This window comes from Xyrauchen texanus, chromosome 26 (assembly GCF_025860055.1).
Source record: "Xyrauchen texanus isolate HMW12.3.18 chromosome 26, RBS_HiC_50CHRs, whole genome shotgun sequence".
Taxonomy (NCBI): Eukaryota; Metazoa; Chordata; class Actinopteri; order Cypriniformes; family Catostomidae; genus Xyrauchen; species Xyrauchen texanus.
Genome location: NC_068301.1, coordinates 18,554,350 through 18,571,738, shown reverse-complemented (window position 1 = coordinate 18,571,738; position 17,389 = coordinate 18,554,350). Strand labels below are relative to the sequence as shown.

At 38.8% G+C, this 17,389-nt stretch overlaps 2 protein-coding genes across 3 annotated transcripts in view; one reads left to right on the top strand and one right to left on the bottom strand.

Moving 5' to 3' along the window:
- Positions 1-3,706: 3,706 nt before the first annotated feature.
- LOC127619756 (tissue factor pathway inhibitor 2-like) lies at positions 3,707-7,571 on the bottom strand. 2 transcript variants are annotated; one of them, XM_052092738.1, is made up of 5 exons: positions 7,398-7,571; positions 7,014-7,184; positions 6,223-6,402; positions 5,599-5,772; positions 3,707-5,486 (listed from the first exon to the last, which is right to left on the bottom strand). In XM_052092738.1, the coding sequence occupies exons 1-5, from the start codon at positions 7,483-7,485 to the stop codon at positions 5,392-5,394; spliced, it is 708 nt and encodes a 235-aa protein (XP_051948698.1). In that variant the 5' UTR covers positions 7,486-7,571; the 3' UTR covers positions 3,707-5,391. The 2 variants fall into 2 exon arrangements, with proteins under 2 accessions (XP_051948698.1, XP_051948697.1); XM_052092737.1 differs by having other exon boundaries at positions 3,712-5,486; positions 5,599-5,775; positions 7,398-7,568.
- Positions 7,572-10,634: 3,063 nt separating this feature from the next.
- The window catches only part of zgc:85777 (uncharacterized protein LOC405871 homolog), a 29,027-nt gene continuing 22,272 nt past the window's right edge, over positions 10,635-17,389 (top strand). Inside the window, 2 exon segments of the mRNA XM_052092332.1 lie at positions 10,635-10,786; positions 11,783-12,008. Of these exon segments, the coding sequence (XP_051948292.1) occupies positions 10,635-10,786; positions 11,783-12,008 (378 nt within the window).

Genomic DNA, 17,389 nt, shown 5'->3' with positions numbered 1-17,389 from the left:
TGTCTTCTAAAGAAATATGACAGGTGTGGGTGAGAAACAGATAAAATTTTAAGTACTTTTTTACTGTAAATTCTCCTCCCTGCCCAGGAGGTGGCAATATGCACGAAGAATGTGAATCGACAAAAACAAAAGAAGAAGAATTATTCAGCGAGAAGAGAGCATATGAGGGTTTAAACAAAGTAAAACATAGACTTAAAATCAATCTGTTTCTCACCCACACCTATCATAAAGCTTTGTTGTCTGGCATTGTATGGACCTACAGAGCTGAAATATTTTTTGTTTGTGTTCAGCAGTTTGTTTGTGTTTACACATCTGGGATGGCATGAGGGTGAGTAAATCATGAGGTGAACTATCCCTTTAAAGGAGCATTTAGTAATTTTTGTGTATGTGTCACAAGGTTTAAGGCAGTAGCATTTGGCTTATTGACACCTACCGGTGTGGATGCAGCATCACGCAAAATAACGTTTTCAGTTACAGAAGCTATTAAAAAAATTTGCTGTTTGCAGTTCGCCAAGATTAATTTAATCCAAAGCATCCGATAATAGGCCAGATTTCAAAATACGTTAAATAAATTAGTTGTATTGAAGTGGTCATGTGATTTCAATATGTTGTTCCTCACGAGGTGACCTGCTCCATGTAAAATAAAATAGCTAATATCAGTAGCCGTCTTACTCTCATGTGAGTGTACAAGATTTTAAACAAATATTTAAAATAAAGTGAGTTTATTGAAAGCAGATGCCTAATGCCTAATTTGCAATTTAAACACTATGTTTTACGAATTTAGTGCGTTCTTATCATTATAACATAACAAAAGTTTTCCCTTGTTTTCTCATGTTTTTCTTCCGTATGCAGAAGAGATGTGTTTCACAGTACCGGCCTCATGTAAAGGTTAAACAGCAGGAAACACAAAAAGCTGTCCTTACTTGCCCTCACAGCCTCTATCAAAACCTGTTCATGCCTGAATGTAAACGCAGAGGAACTGTGACAACCATGTATATATTTTAAAAGATGTGGAAAACAGGCCATTGTCCAGAATATTATCCATGGTGAAATGTAGAAGAGGTCACATCATATTTGTTTCACAAGCAGCCATGTTCTCCATTGAACAATGATAATTCCATTAGGATTGAGTGTCTCTCTGCAGCACAAATGTGTCAGACAAACTCATGGTGACCCAGGAAGACCTCTGGATCACTGTGGTGGCAACATATTACAAAACATTGTGTTAGGAACCCCTCAGAGGCAGATGATGTGGAGATCATCCACATTTATTATTTAATCTGATCCTAATCATTATGGAGGCATGTTTTTAAATATACATTCCACCCATAATATCCTTTCTTTGCAGAGATTTGAAAAAATTTAATCTGAGTGTAGTCTCCATAACAAACCATTTGTGATAATTAGACAGAGTGCTCATCATCTTGTCTAACGCATGCTCAGGCAAACTTGGCATGTACATTTTAATTTGTAACGATGCCACCTTCACTCCCTGTGCCACTGAGCAAATACGAAACAGGCCATGCTGTGTGCCACAAACCCTCCCAAACCCAGTAGACATTCCCCTTCACCCAAAAACAACTTATTTTGCATGGGAAATTTTAAATCAGATTGAAGTGAAGATTTCAGTTCTTCTGACAGCTCTGAGCAATGGTGAGATGTGTTTCAGTAAATCAAACAATGGGAGCACTGATCAGTTAATTAAATATATCTTGTCTTTAAAATGCAGGGACATACACTCACTGAGCACTTTATTAGGAACACTATGGTACTAAAATGTGGCAACTTGGTCTTCTACTGTTGTATCCCATCCGCTTCAAGGTTTAACATGTTGTGCATTCTGAGATCCTATTCTGCTCACTACAATTGTACAGAGTGGTTATCTGAGTTAACTGTCAGCTTTCTGTCAGCTCGAACCTGTCTGGCCACTCACTTGATGTTTTTTGTTTTTGGCACCATTCTGAGTAAATTCTAGAGACTGTTCTGCGTGAAAATCCCAGGAGATCAGCAGTTACAGAAATACTCAAACCAGCCCGTCTGACACCAACAATCATGCCAAGGTTGAAATAACTGAGATTAAATGTTGATATGAATATTAACTGAACTCCTGATGTGTATCTGCATGATTTTATGCATTGCACTGTTGTCACACGATTGGTCGATTAGATAATCATATGAATAAATAGGTGTAGGTGTTCCTAGTAAAGTGTTCAGTGAGTGTATACTGTTGATAATTACTGCTTCAACATGTCTTTGATGAAAAGGTTAGATGATGTGATGCAATTGTAAGTATTTGTAAATATCCAAGTATGTTACACTTTGCATGTTTTGGACAGTTATGTTTCACAAAGTGAAATATCATACATACACAGCTTGCATTTTTATCTATTTTGACTATAACCCTTTTTTTCAGTGTGTATTTAAAAATATATGTTTTACAAGAACTAAAACGAAAAACACTTGGTTGAAATACTTGGTTGATTCAATGTCACTTAAGGGCCCCACCTTGAGTGACACTGAAACTTCAACCAACAAGTTACAAATGTGGTGTTCTGCCCTACTAAACATTTCTTGGGTTTTGTGATCTCCTCAGTATTCTGTCACTTTCAATTTAAACGTGTCTTTGAAGAGAAATGAAAGTTCCAGATTTCTGATTTACATAAATCACACCTTGCTGGTGGACTGATTTGAGCATTTATTTCCAGAGGGTACCCTGTCACCTCTCAGCAATCATAAATAAAATATCATTTTACTATGCATCAAATTCAGTTGTGCCAGTGTGCAACCTTCCAAACCTGCTGAGAGCCAACAAATCTCTTTTTAGTATAAAACTATTAACCTTTGCAGACTTTAGTACAGGAGATGCAGTCTCTGCTCAAAAAAAAAAAAAAACACACTTAAGATTGTCATCTAGCTCCCTATATAACTGACACGAATGCAAGAGGCTAACTGAGTGTCTGAGTTTTTGAAAATTGTTATTGGAAAAGAAACATCAGTTTAATTATTATAGTCTCTATTTAAGGTCTCCAACCTCAAGGGATGATGTTGCCTTAGTTTTCCCTTTAATTACAATGTCTTATTCGGACTGGACAATACTTGCTAAAATGTAATGGCAAAATGGCAAGATTTTCTGAACACAAACAAACAAGCAATACCACCTGTGTATGACAATCAGAAAATATGTAGCAGCCAGCATATTTTAAAGGAGAAAAAAATATTTTGCATTAAAGGTCTAAATGGAATCATTCACACCAAATTCATTTCTTAGAGGGTTATAATGGCAAAACATGAAACAATAAACAGAACTCCACCTTGTGGCTGTTTTAATCATTCTAAATCCGGGGCCATTGTTGAGTTATTGTGACTGGCACTTAAGATATTTGTAGGATATTAAGCTCCCAAACAAATTCATAATATGTCCGTTTTGTTTATCTTGCCATGAAATTATATTTTCCATGTGACAGATGCTTCACCTTATGTCTAATATCGATTTCAATTGTTTGTCTGGCCAAACAATTTCTCTTCTGTTCTTGATAGATAATTACACCAGAGGGTGCTATATAGACTTCTAAAATAATCCCAGATGGTAATAATTTAAGCTTAATTATATACATATTACTTTTCTGCTAGGCTCTTTAACAAATAGAGAATTTCACAACAATAAAGTGAAACAGTCATGTTTATTTATATATCAATTAATAATTGAATTTGATGATGGTGCCACTGCATTTTAGTGGCTACGAATGGATGTGCAAATGGAAATGTTAGTACATTTTAACCCTTGAATGCATGGCTGTTTCACCAAACATTACATTCTCAGGTCTTTTGTGACCAAGCATTAATATCTATACAGAAATGGATCAAAAAAATGCTAATTTTCAAAAGATTTTCAAGGCAGTTCAGAAAATAATAGAATAGAATCTGATATATTTTAATGTTTTCTTTTTTATATATCAAAGAGATGATGCAAAAAATAAAGAACAGTATTTATTACTTCCGTACTGAAATGTCATGAGATGCAACTGGTTGTCAAACACATACTGAGCTACACTTGAATTACACATTAGCTAGACATACAGTATATATCTCAGAAAGTTTGGAATAATGTACAGATTTTGCTGTTTCGAAAGGAAATTGGTACTTTATTTCACCAAAGTGTCATTGAACTGATCACAAAGTATAGTCAGGACATTACTGATGTAAAAAACAGCACCATCACTATTTGAAAAAAGTCATTTTTTTATACAAATCTAGACAGGCCCTATTTCCAACAGCCATCACTCCAGCACCATATCCTTGAGTAATCATCCTAAAATGCTAATTTGGTTCTAGAAAATCACTTGCAATTTTATCAAACACAGTTGAAAGCTATTTGTTTCGTTAAATGAAACATTGTCTTTGTGTTTGTTTTTGATTTGCCACAGTATGCAATAGACTGGCATGCCTTAAGGTCAATATTAGGTCAAAAATTGCGAGATCAAATAAAGATATCCTGCAGCTATAATTTAATGTGATGATGGTAATGTTAGTTCATACTGATGTGTGTTTAATGGTGTGTTTGCACGTGACAGATCAAATTTTATATATATATTATTCTGAATCAAGATTTAAAACATGAATTGGTAGTGATCATTAATACATCTAAAAATGTTACAAAAAAGATTTATACAAATTAAAGACTCGCAAATGCTTGTTAATTCTGGGTAATTTAAAGCCAGAAGTAGGTGTACATTGAAATGGGTCATGTTCTGTTTATTAATACAAAAGAATAACATAATTCCACACATTTATTTAAGAATGGAATTTGTATTTACATAAAATCTATATAAAAATGTCACCCAAGGTCAGTGAGAGCTGCATGATAAACCATGTAACTCACTCTAACAGACAATATTGCTTAAGCGCGACCAGCCATAAAGTCACCAAAGATTGAACACAGCACAATCATTTTTCATTCTTGTCCTTGTCACTTTAAGTGTCACTAGCATTTTGAAATGACTGTCATGTTACTTCTGCTAGACTTGAGATGATAGCAGCTGCCAGCCTTAGTTAATCAAGCATTCTGGTTAAAGAAAGAGCTCAAATGAGCTATCTGAAATGCAATGTCAGTAACATTATGCTATATCACTTTAAAAAAACAGTGTAAGACAAATACTTTTTTAATAATGCAAAAAAATGCACATGTGCAAAATCCATGGAAATATAAAACAAAAATGATTAACTAAGAACATTTAATATCATATGTACACAGAGTGATCAAATAATAATGGACACAGATGCCTATTTTGTTGAGAACATACTGCCTGTTTGAATAACCTCAACTTCTATAAACTACTGTAAAATAAGTGCAAGAATCTTTGTCAAATATGTGGCACATGACTTCATGAACAATTATTTGGCCTGTTGCACCCTTTTGGGCTGATGCATTGTGCGTTTTATGTACTTTTTATGAACTCTTATCATTGGTTTTTTCCAATGTTTAGCCCCTGAGGAAAACAAAACACATTGTTAGACATTAAAAATAATATTGTTCCACTGTATAAATGATAATCATTCTGTCATAGTAATTTCAAACTGAACCAAAGCAATCAAACATACCAGTGATACCGCACACATCCATGCAGTCTTGTTTGGACTTGAAGTTGTTGCTGCTTCTTCCACATCCCTTGTATATGAACTCCTGGCATGTCTTTGTGGCAGAGTTGTAGTAATACCTCGGTATGGAAGCTGAGCACTTCCCTGGGTCCAAAAAGTCTTGACAAATGACAGGGACTGCTGAAAAAGAAGACCACAAAAGAGTTGAGAGCCTTTAAGATAATTCTAAGAGTTATCTTAGATTTCTCCAATGTGTTGTAGGTGGAACCAGGGTCCATTAACTAAGCAAAGCAGGACACTGAAAAACATTTAGAGAAAATGGCCATTAAACAAGTTTGTTGTGTTGATGATTTGAAAAAATGAGAATACAAATGCCTTTATTTGTTCCGATGAATACAATTATTGGCTGAACAAGGACACAGGTCCCTTAATGTTCTCTGTTCTATGTCCCCCATTTTATAACATATCAATTTTCTCATTAAAATATTATCAAGTTTCAAAGCTACATTGCTAGTAGGCTCTCTTTAAAAAGACTTCTCCACCATCTCATCTTCAAATAAATCCTTTTTTTTTAAAGACCTGCTTAGATAAAAGGTTTTTATAAAACTAGTGTCTCTATGTACTTACTTTTTGGAGGAATGCAATATTCCACACATGCCTGAATGTTTTCAAAGTTGTTTGCATTGCCATGGCATCCACCAAAGTCGAAAGGTTCACACTGCATTGAGGTCATATTGAAGAAGTAGTTCTTAAAGATGGCACGACAGGGCCCCTCATCCTTTTGATAACGACAAATCTGGGGAATTTCTATAGTGTGTAAAAAAAAAAACGCTTAAGTTATTGTAATTGTATTTCACATCAATTGACTGATTGTATTTCAAATCATTTGGAAAAATTGCTATAGCAGTACATTAAAAAACTAAACCTAAACATTTTGATTTGTGTGGTAGCATCTAAATTTGGAGGTTTGATTCAAGTAAAAAATATTTATGAATATAAGTTAGTCCAACAAAACCAATTTTAAAGATCAGGTCAGGCAGTATACAGTAGCTCCTTAAGGAAGAAGTTCCAGGTGTTAAAAACACTTTTTACAGTATAGAATGATCAAATAAATGGTTATGTCCAGTAAAATATTATTATTTTAACCATAACTGCTCTTAGAACTCTATAACTATAACTATAAAAAGTTAAATTGTTTATTTAAATTCCATATATATTGTTTACGGAGCATTTAAGTATATGTTTGGTTCTGTAAAAAGTGGTAACCTGCAATTGTTACCTTAAGGAGCTGTTACTATATAACCCTTAATTGTTTAAGATTAGATTTGTTGTTATATCTTAATATAGTTAGGTTCATTCAGTGATGTTAAATAATGTATTATTTCAGTATAGAGAGTGTACATTTAAAATGAACCTACTTGGTATCCTGAAGCATGTTTTCCTGCATTCTATTAGGGATTTAAACCTGTTTAAATTTCCTGCACAACCGCTATAACTGAATTCCTCACACTGTTGGGTGATTGTATTGTAGTAATAACGCGTTATGGCGTCATCACACGGTCCTTCATCAACTTGCAACAGGCAAACCTCTGTGGGGAATAAATACGAATTACAAAAGTTGTGACATTCTCAAGCCATTAACATTAAGCTTAGTTATATAGCCTACAATATCATGCAAAACAATAGCATATTTTGTTTTTTTTCAAATGCAACTTTTAATTGTTTTAAGTCGAAAGTTTCGTCAAGAAAACGCATCTGTGCCATATTAACTACAGTGTTAGGAAGGAGACTGTTATCTTTACCTTTGGGTTGTTGACCGACGGCTCTCTGCAGTACAGTAATAATAAACAAAAGACTTATCAAAAGACTTCCAGACGAGTAAAGTGTCATTGTGTTGAACTTTGAAATCCAAACTCACGAGAAGCCCGATGTGTATCTGTTGATTTCTCACAATCGTTGCCCTTATAAATGGAGATTTCTTTCTTTTTTCTTTTTTTTTTTGTCGGGGTAGATTTGGAAGGGCGGGATGTGCTTAGTCATTTCCACGAGAAATCCGCACAGTTCGACAGCAAATTGCGTCTATTCCCAGAGTAGGAAATAAATCATAAATTCATATTTCACAACCTTATATTTGTATATCAGACTGCTTGGTACATAATTAGACCATTTAATACATAATAGACCTAAGAATAATTATAATAATAATATCCGAAAATCTTCTTAAAGGAATATTCCATGTTCGATACAAGTTAAGCTCAATCAACAGCATTTGTGGCATTTTGTTGATTACTACAAAAAAATATATTTAATCTTCTGGCCTTTTCTTTAAAAACAGCAAAAACTGAAGTTACAGCGAGACACTTACAATGGAAGTGAATGGGGCCAATTTTTGGAGGTTTTAATGGCAGAAATGTTAAGCTTATAATTTTATAAAAGCACTTAATTAAAGAAGCAATATACTTTGATATCAAGTGTTTAAAATGTGTACAGCAGTTCAAATTCAAAATGTTTGAGAGTTGTCTCCCCATCAGGCTCGAAGCTCACTTGGGTTGCCAGGTTGAAGACAGGCAACAGGAACGAGCAAACTGACAATGGCAAACGAGGAGCCTTACACTGTAAGTTGATCAGCTAATGTATATGTTTGTAATGATTTAATTGTTTACAAACAATTATAAACCAGCTCTGTCAATGTTAGCTAGATGTATTTCTAGATTCCATGGCTGCAGCATGCCGTATTTGCCTGCTAACTAGTTTATTATCTGGCAACCTGGGGTGTAGAAATACTATTGGTGAGTAGGTAGTGGGCGGGATCACACAGGCCAAAACATAAACAGAAATTCCGCCCAGAACGAACATTTCAAAGTAGAATATACAGAGTATAGCATTGTTTTGGGAGAAGCCATTATTTCAACCTAGCATGTTTCCTAAATCTCTGATAACATATTATGAAATGCTTTAGTACAGTAAATATATTAGCCTACATATTGCACCTTTAATTCTTCTGTTAAAACTCATTCGTTATTTGAGCTGTAAAGTTGTTTAAATTGTCATTTTTACAGTCGTTTTAGTTTTTTTTTTTTAAATGACATCATCATGGCAATGAAGTTGTAAAATTGGCTAAAACTTTACACAGAAAAAGTTATTAAGCAATTTTATTACACTAAAACCATTTATGAATAGGCCTATTGTTTACATCTTATGGCTATACTATACTATGGCTATCCAGCATAGAACACACCACTAATTAAGGATTGTGTGCAAGAAGAAAGCACTTGTTAATATACTGTTACTGTTCTCTTTGCCTTCAATCCACATGGTAAAAAAGTATCTTGAAAATATGCAGACCTATTTAAACCAAGCCAAGTGTTTCTGGTATGTCTACATCATTTCAACTTTGTCCTGGAAAGAGGAATCAAGTTCCATCAAGCTCTTATTGATTTAGTGGGTGCAGACAAGAGCATGTTTTCACAATAAGACCCCATTATCTCAAGCCGTTGGCTCTGAATTGTTTTTTTCCTTTTTTTACGAAGAGAGTTTTTTCACAGAGACACAACTGACTATCTATCCATTGACTACAGCAGATTACTTTAAAACCAATACTAATACTAGTAATTTCTAAATATGAATAAAGTAGTAAATACTAATAAAAATTAAGTAGTAAATTCTAATAAAATTAAATGACAAATTCTCTCCCAGGATTCCTTTAGCCAGGAGTTTTATTTTATTTATTTATTTTGCAGGTCATATTTTGCTGATATGTTCTGTGTCCCTTGACCTACTGTATACTGCCACCCCAGTGTCTATAAGTGAAAAAGGCTTCTCATTTCAATGTATTTTTCTTTGTAAAAATGTCAATGTATTTTTTTTTGTAAAGTAATTTGCTATATAAAATGTATATACTTTTTTTTTTTTATGTGTAATAGTTCATGAGAACAGTCTAACCACAATTTACTTTTCCTGCTGAACATGGAGAAGACTGTGGAAAGACTATGATATAATAAAAGTGCTTGCTTTCATAAGATTAAGAGATTACATTAATTATATCAGATTACTTTATAAACCGGATTGATGGAGAGGTGCAGAATCTATACTTTATAACTGAATCTCTCAAACATTAATAGCTAACCACATGTGATTGTTGAATGACTGTTTGATTTGATTTCACACAGGAAATGCCGGTTATAAATTTAGATGATCTGACAGACCTGGATAAGGCTATAATGGAAGTAACCCAGCACAAAGTTGAGGTGAAGCTTGAAAGGGCGAAGGTAAGCTTGTCAATTGATCACATATAATTTAACGCATGGCCAGATCGCACAAAATTAATCATATCAAAACTGGATGGTGAGCAATTTAATTCTGTACATGGCAATGGGACACTATAGTTTCTGACTGAAAATTTTTGAAACTCTCAGAAACATAATTGGGTCTGGTTTACAGTTTTGTGTGTGTGTGTGTGTGTGTGTGTGTGTGTGTGAGCGTGTATTTATCACTTTGTGGGGACCAAATGTCCCCATAAGGATAGTAAAACCCGAAATTTTTGAACTTGTGGGGACATTTTGTCGGACCCCATGAGGAAAACAGCTTATAAATCATACTAAATTATGTTTTTTGAAAATGTAAAAATGCAGAATGTTTTCTGTGAGGGTTAGGTTTAGGGGTAGGGTTAGGTTTAGAGGATAGAATATAAAGTTTGTACAGTATAAAAACCATTATGTCTATGGAAAGTCCCCATAAACATGGAAACACAACGTGTGTGTGTGTGTGTGTGTGTGTGTGTGTGTGTGTGTGTGTGTGTGTGTGTGTGTGTGTGTGTGTGTGTGTGTGTAAAATGTCTCTATCTCAGATTAGTGAAACGTACCATGGTAACCATAGAATGTTAACTGCCAAAACATTTGGTACTCCTATTCAATAATCATCAATGAATATGGGATCTCCTTCAAACATGTTAAAGGAATATTCCAGGTTCAATACAAGTTAAGCTCAATCGAAAAATTACCACAAAAAAATCTTTCCCCGAGGGGGGGAGGGGGGTAAACATGTGGAAAATACGTCACCTGCGTCAAGGGGAGGAGCTCTACAAACACAGCGACTGGGCAGAGAGAACTGTGCCCAAGGGAAACGTGGGTCTACCGAAGGGAGACTGTGCCGCGGAAAACACATCACCGACACCTGTGGAGCACGTACCCCAGTACAGGGGACATTAGCACACATACTGGGCCCGACTACGAATTTCTCTGCTGAATTCGTGAGCCAGAGGGCTAGGAGGAAGGACATCCAGGATTCACAGTCCGTGAACTCACATTGGAGAAAAGAGTGCACAACTTCACCTCCTGGAGGGGAAAGGTGCTATACACAAGCGGTACACCCGGCCAGCTGCCCCGCATTATGAAACTTACCTGTTCGTACCTGAAAGAACATGGGACAAAACCTGCTTAACCTAGAGATTGTAGAATCTCACGAAGGTATTGGGTGTTGCCCATCAAGGTGCCATTGGCCAGTGCCTACGAGGATGCCACACTCCTTGTAGATTGTGCTTGAACCCGCAAGGGGGCTGATCAAACATGAACCGTAGGAAGGGTCGGTGTCAAGGTAAAATCGAGACGTGAAAGTACGCGTCCTTCAGGTCTACTGCCGCGAACCAATCTTGATGCCAGATGCACGTCAAAATGGGCTTCTGCATCAGCATCTTGAATGGGAGTCTGTGCAAGGCCCGGTTCAGAACTTGCAGGTCCTAGCATTATCACAGGCTCTATCGCGCCCTTCTGCAGAAGGACTACGATCTCTGCATGTAGGACGGTGGCGTTCTTGCGCTTCACCGCCGTGAAGTGAACGCCGCGTAACCAAGATGGTCGTCTGCTGAATTGAATCACATAGCCGAGTCAGATGGTTGTGGCCATCACATGTGATGGGTTGTAAAGTGCTATCCACGCATCCAAACTCTGAGCAAGTGGCACTAATGTAAGGATCAAATCTGACATACCTGTGGGTGGGGCCTCGCAGCAGGGAGGAGCAGGGAATGGAGGGAGCGCTCGGTGTGTGGTTGCCGTGGAAACGTTGACCGTGTACACCGGCGGTGTGGCCCAAGGAGAGAGGAAACTGCTCTTTTTTTGACAATGTGGGTACTGAAGTCCGTCAGGGGTGTGGTAACATAAAATAAAAGATTCTTCTCCCTGCTCTCCACCAGGAGAAAGAGTGGTCTGTTCACCAGCTCCCGTGTTCCAGCAGTCATCTCCATCCAGCAGTCATCTCCATGGGGTAGCCCATCTCAGGGGCGCTTAGGAGCCCTCTTGGGGGTCTTAGCGGCGGGTCCTGTGGGGGGCTCTACGCTAGGGACGAGAGCTTGGCTCAGGATGGGATGGAGCCGCTTGGACCTGTGTCACCGCAGGGGGACGTCTTCGGCAAACAGATGGGTGCGCACTCTTGAACCACTTTAAGTGAAAGTGAAAGTGGAGATTTATAGTAAAAAAAGGATTGAAAAGGAGTTGTATGGATTACCTTTATGATGCTTTTTTGTGATTTTTGGCCTGAACATTTTCTTTAAGGAAAAGCAGACTGCTTTATTATATAAAAATGTATAAGGATTTTTCCCCTCAAACTGTATAGACTTGGCGGGGTTGCTAAACTTGGGAAAGGAAGTCCTGTCCTCTATTCCCAGTGGTTTCAAATGTGTCAGTATCATGTAATGGGGCAGTATGAGAAAGTGGAAAACAGAAAAAGAAACGGATAATGAGTACAATGCCCGAATGTGAATTTGAGGGACAGGTTTTTTTTTTTAAAGATATCACCAGAGAGTGCAACATTGAAAACAAGTTTGTTAGGAAGCTTTTGATTGCTCATGCTGAAAGTATTTTCAAATAAAATGCATTTCTTCTCAAGATGACCTCTTCATGATTCCAGTTAAATTCTTCTCAGTATTAATCTTGCGTAACACTTAAGTCATGTTAGATATGTTCAGGTTGAAATAATGAGTGTATCTTGTGTTTCGTGCACAAACTAGGGTTACCACTTCCGGAAACATCACTTACTCTGTTATTCTGGTTAATTGAATGGCCATGTCTCTTGTGTGCATAATGTGTTGACAAATCATTAATCTTAGTTTTGGATCTCACCAAACAATTCTCAAATCTGTACGTCAGGAGTAAGATGGAATGCATTAATAGTCACCTTGTGGGTACAGTCAGGGTGAGAACACCCTTCCTTTTTGGCGTATTTTTCCATCACTGTCCTTTTGGGTTTTGAGTTCATTTGAAAGAGGTGCTCAGAATGGGTATTTTCATGTTTCTTGTTATAGAACACAAAATAATGATTGAACGAGACTTCCAGACTATGTCTCATATATCTTAGATTTTTCCACTGAACTTGAAAATGGTGTAGTTTATAATGTTATGTCACTCATCTATCAGGAATGTATGTTTTTGTCCATGCTTTTATATAGTGAGACAAATGTACATGAGAATTGCTGGTAATGCTCAATACGTTTCACAATGGTTATGTTATTACAACACAGGATTCTCGAAGTGACTCAGAAGGAAGCTGTGTGCCTGGTCAGACATGTTTACTTTGGCTATTTTAGGGCTATTATACACTCACCTAAAGGATTATTAGGAACACCATACTAATACTGTGTTTGACCCCTTTCAGCCTTCAGAACTGCCTTAATTCTACGTGGCATTGATTCAACAAGGTGCTGAAAGCATTCTTTAGAAATGTTGGCCCATATTGATAGGATAGCATCTTGCAGTTGATGGAGATTTGTGGGATGCACATCCAGGGCACGAAGCTCCCTTTCCACCACATCCCAAAGATGCTCTATTGGGTTGAGATCTGGTGACTGTGGGGGCCATTTTAGTACAGTGAACTCATTGTCATGTTCAAGAAACCAATTTGAAATGATTCGAGATTTGTGACATGGTGCATTATCCTGCTGGAAGTAGCCATCAGAGGATGGGTACATGGTGGCCATAAAGGGATGGACATGGTCAGAAACAATGCTCAGGTAGGCCGTGGCATTTAAACGATGCCCAATTGGCACTAAGGGGCCTAAAGTGTGCCAAGAAAACATCCCCCACACCATTACACCACCACCACCAGCCTGCACAGTGGTAACAAGGCATGATGGATCCATGTTCTTATTCTGTGTACACCAAATTCTGACTCTACCATCTGAATGTCTCAACAGAAATCGAGACTCATCAGACCAGGCAACATTTTTCCAGTCTTCAACTGTCCAATTTTGGTGAGCTCTTGCAAATTGTAGCCTCTTTTTCCTATTTGTAGTGGAGATGAGTGGTACCTGGTGGGGTCTTCTGCTGTTGTAGCCCATCCGCCTCAAGGTTGTGCGTGTTGTGGCTTCACAAATGCTTTGCTGCATACCTCGGTTGTAACGAGTGGTTATTTCAGGCAAAGTTGCTCTTCTATCAGCTTGAATCAGTCGGCCCATTCTCCTCTGACCTCTAGCATCAACAAGGCATTTTCAGCCCTAGAAATGGTTGAGCGTGAAAATCCCAGTAACTGAGCAGATTGTGAAATACTCAGACCGGCCCGTCTGGCACCAACAACCAAAATTGCTTAAATCACCTTTCTTTCCCATTCTGACATTCAGTTTGGAGTTCAGGAGATTGTCTTGACCAGGACCACACCCCTAAATGCATTGAAGCAACTGCCATGTGATTGGTTGATTAGATAATTGCATTAATGAGAAATTGAACAGGTGTTCCTAATAATCCTTTAGGTGAGTGTATGTCCAAAATAACAACATTAAGGAAGCTTTTTATTTTTAGCCAAAAGAAAAGTTGTTTCAGAGGTGGCACAGGCAGGCCTAATTGCATTTTAAAAACAGATTATAAAGTCTGTACAAGCAGCTTTTTAATTTGGAATAACATCCCTGATGAATTGTGCACAGTAAGAACAAGAATGTGCATTATGAAAGTAAATAGGGTACATTTTGGTTTCATGTTAAATATGAAAAGGCTTTGCAGTGGGAAAATACTTGTTAGATATATTCCCTGATAGTGGGAATGTCTGTTTAGCATTTCATTAATCCAATTCCTCATTTTGTTTTGATGGGTCACTTTAACTTTATAAATTCTGAGTGGTTCTAAATGACCTATGAAATAAGGTGGAATAATTTTTTTTAAAGATTTGGGCGTTACTGGGTTAAGGTAACTATATAAGGCCAGAACATTTAGACCATGTCACAGTTTCTTTTGTTGTTCTAAAGCACTATATCCTGTGTGTCATGAATGTATTCTTTGCCTGCGAGTTTATTCCAAGATATCTTGCTTTGCTGGAATCAATTTTTAAACATTGTTATACACAATTCCCTTTCAAACGTATAAACATTGGCTACTTAGCCAGGTCACATTCAGATTTGTTTACATTACTCAATAAAGGTATACTGTTCTGTGTTTGAATGTGTTACAGATAATCAAGAGATCAACCCTTAAGTAGACAAATGGGAGGAAGAAGGGCAATTTCCTGCCCATAAGCTCTTCAAGATCCTGGGTAATGGCGGATTTTTGGGAGTCAACAAGCCCGTCGTTGAGCAGATCTTATACTTCAAACTTAGATTAAAACAGCAGCCTGAAAAAAAATGTGTGAATAATATCTGACCTCTTTCACAAGAAAAGTTTCTAGTTGAAGACATGAACTATAACTTTTTGTATGAGAAGGATAAATTTAATAACAGCAGAGTTCATTAAAGTTCTGAGTAGCCATCTTCACAAAAGAAGAGAAAAAGAAGGGATTGCAGGGTGCCCTTTAAGAGCCTTAAGACTTTGAGTACAGATGGATTCATATGAAAATAGTAACAATAACCAGCATTGAATATTACCAATAAAATATAAATGTATCTTCTGAACTACATATACAGATGTTCATTCCAACAAAAGATTTAATAAGCAGAAAAGAGGACTAGAAACTGATAAGAAATAGGACAAGAATTAGGAAGTTTATTTATTTATTTAATTGCAGCCTTATAATAAAATAATCATTTTCAGTTGGGCCACTTGGGGAAACGGCTATATAAATCTGTAGGTCAGAGGAGAGGGAACACCTGTATTAAGAAATGCTGACACCGACATTCTGAATTAGCAGGCTGGATTAAAACAGGGCTTGTGGAGGCTGTCCTAGACAGAATATTATTACTCAGGGCAGTGCCTATGTAATGTTGGAGTAACGAGGCAGACGAGGAGTTACGGATCCAAACGCAGCTGAGGCTTTATTTGAATAAACAGAAGAGAAACAAACAAACAACCCACGATGGGGAAATAAAGCATAAAACCGTTAACTAAAACACGAAGGATCAAACGGAGAACTTGGGCAGGGAACACATACCGGGTTTACACCAAACAACGATCGACAAAGACAGAACAAAGACACGGGGTATAAATACACAAACATAGGATAGGTGGCCAATGAAAGAACAGAACTCAAACAGGATAACAAGGTGATTAACAGAAACCAAAGGCAACTTAACAAGTGCAGGTGTAAACAATGAACATGAGCACGAACGCTAACAGAGGGTTATGGAATCAAATACGGGACTAAAGTGACAACTAAAAGAGATAAGGAAAACAAGAGGGCAACAGTGAAACAAGACAGGGTGGACTATGGAGTTAAATAAGGGAACAAAGTGAAAACTAAGTGAAAAAGTGACAAGATGGAAAACAAGAGGGCAACAGAGAGACAAGACAGGGTAATCATTACATAGCCCCCTTAAGGATCGGATTCCAGACGATCAAAACAACAAAAGACGAAAAAAGACCCACAAAGAAAAACCCAAATGAGGGCACCAGGGGCAAACAGACAGAGACAAGTGGGCACATGGGCGGACCAGGGGGGTACACTGGGCAGGCAGGAAGTCTCGCGGGGGCCATTAGGCAGTCCAGGGAGGTGGAGAGGGTAGATAGATAGACCATGGAGGCCGAGAGGGCAGGCAAGCAGTCTATGGGGGTGTGTCAAGGGACCAGGGTCAGGTGGCCGCAGAACAGAGGCCGGTTTAGATGGCCCGGGAGCTGGCCACTTGGCAAGGACAGGGACCGGGTCGGGGGCCTGGGAGGAGGCCACTGGGCAGGGACTGGGTCAGGAGGCCAGGGAAGAGGACTCAGGACAGGAACAGGGGCAGGAGGCCTGGGTGGAGGCCACAGGACGGGAACAGGGTCAGAAGCCCTGGGAGGAGGCCACAGGACAGGGACCGGGTCAGGAGGCCTGGGAGGAGGCCACAAGACAGAGGCCAGCTTCGGTGGCCTGGGAGGTGGTCGTGGGCCAATGGCCGGTTCAGGGGACCTGGGAGGTGTGGCCACTGGGGAGCTGGCGGAGCCACGTGAGGCGGAGCCAAGGAGGACCTCTGAGGCGGGGCAGTCGAAGACTTGGGTGGCGGCGCCGCAGGAGGCATAGGCAGGGCCGCAGGAGACCCTGGGGGCGGAGCAGAGGCAGGCAGAGCCATGGTGTACCCTGTGGGCAGAGCCGAAGAAGGCTTGGGAGGCGGCGCCGTGGAAGGCTGGAGGCAGAGCCGAGGGAGGCTCGGGAGGTGGAGCCGGGGGAGGCGATGGCGTAGAAGGCTCAGAAGGCGGAGCTGAGGGAGGCTCAGGAGGCGGAGCCGAAGGAGGTTCTAGAGGCGGAGCCCTAGAAGGCTCTGGAGGCTCTGGAGGCAGAGCCGTAGGAGGCTCGGGGGGCGAAGCCCTGGAAAGCTCAGGAGGCGGAGCAGAGGGAGGCTCTGGAGGCGGAGCTGAGGGCGGTGGCGCCGTAGACAGTTCTTGAGGCGGAGGCCTGGAAGGCTCCGGGGACGGAG

Bases quoted from the DNA above. Each gene is read 5' to 3' on its own strand.
- LOC127619756 (XM_052092737.1), bottom strand. From the start codon at position 7,485: ATGACACTTTACTCGTCTGGAAGTCTTTTGATAAGTCTTTTGTTTATT. The intron at 7,185-7,397 runs GTAAAGATAACA...TATTCCCCACAG, and splicing joins CGTCGGTCAACAACCCAAAG to AGGTTTGCCTGTTGCAAGTT. The intron at 5,487-5,598 runs GTATGTTTGATT...TGTTTTCCTCAG, and splicing joins GGATGTGTGCGGTATCACTG to GGGCTAAACATTGGAAAAAA.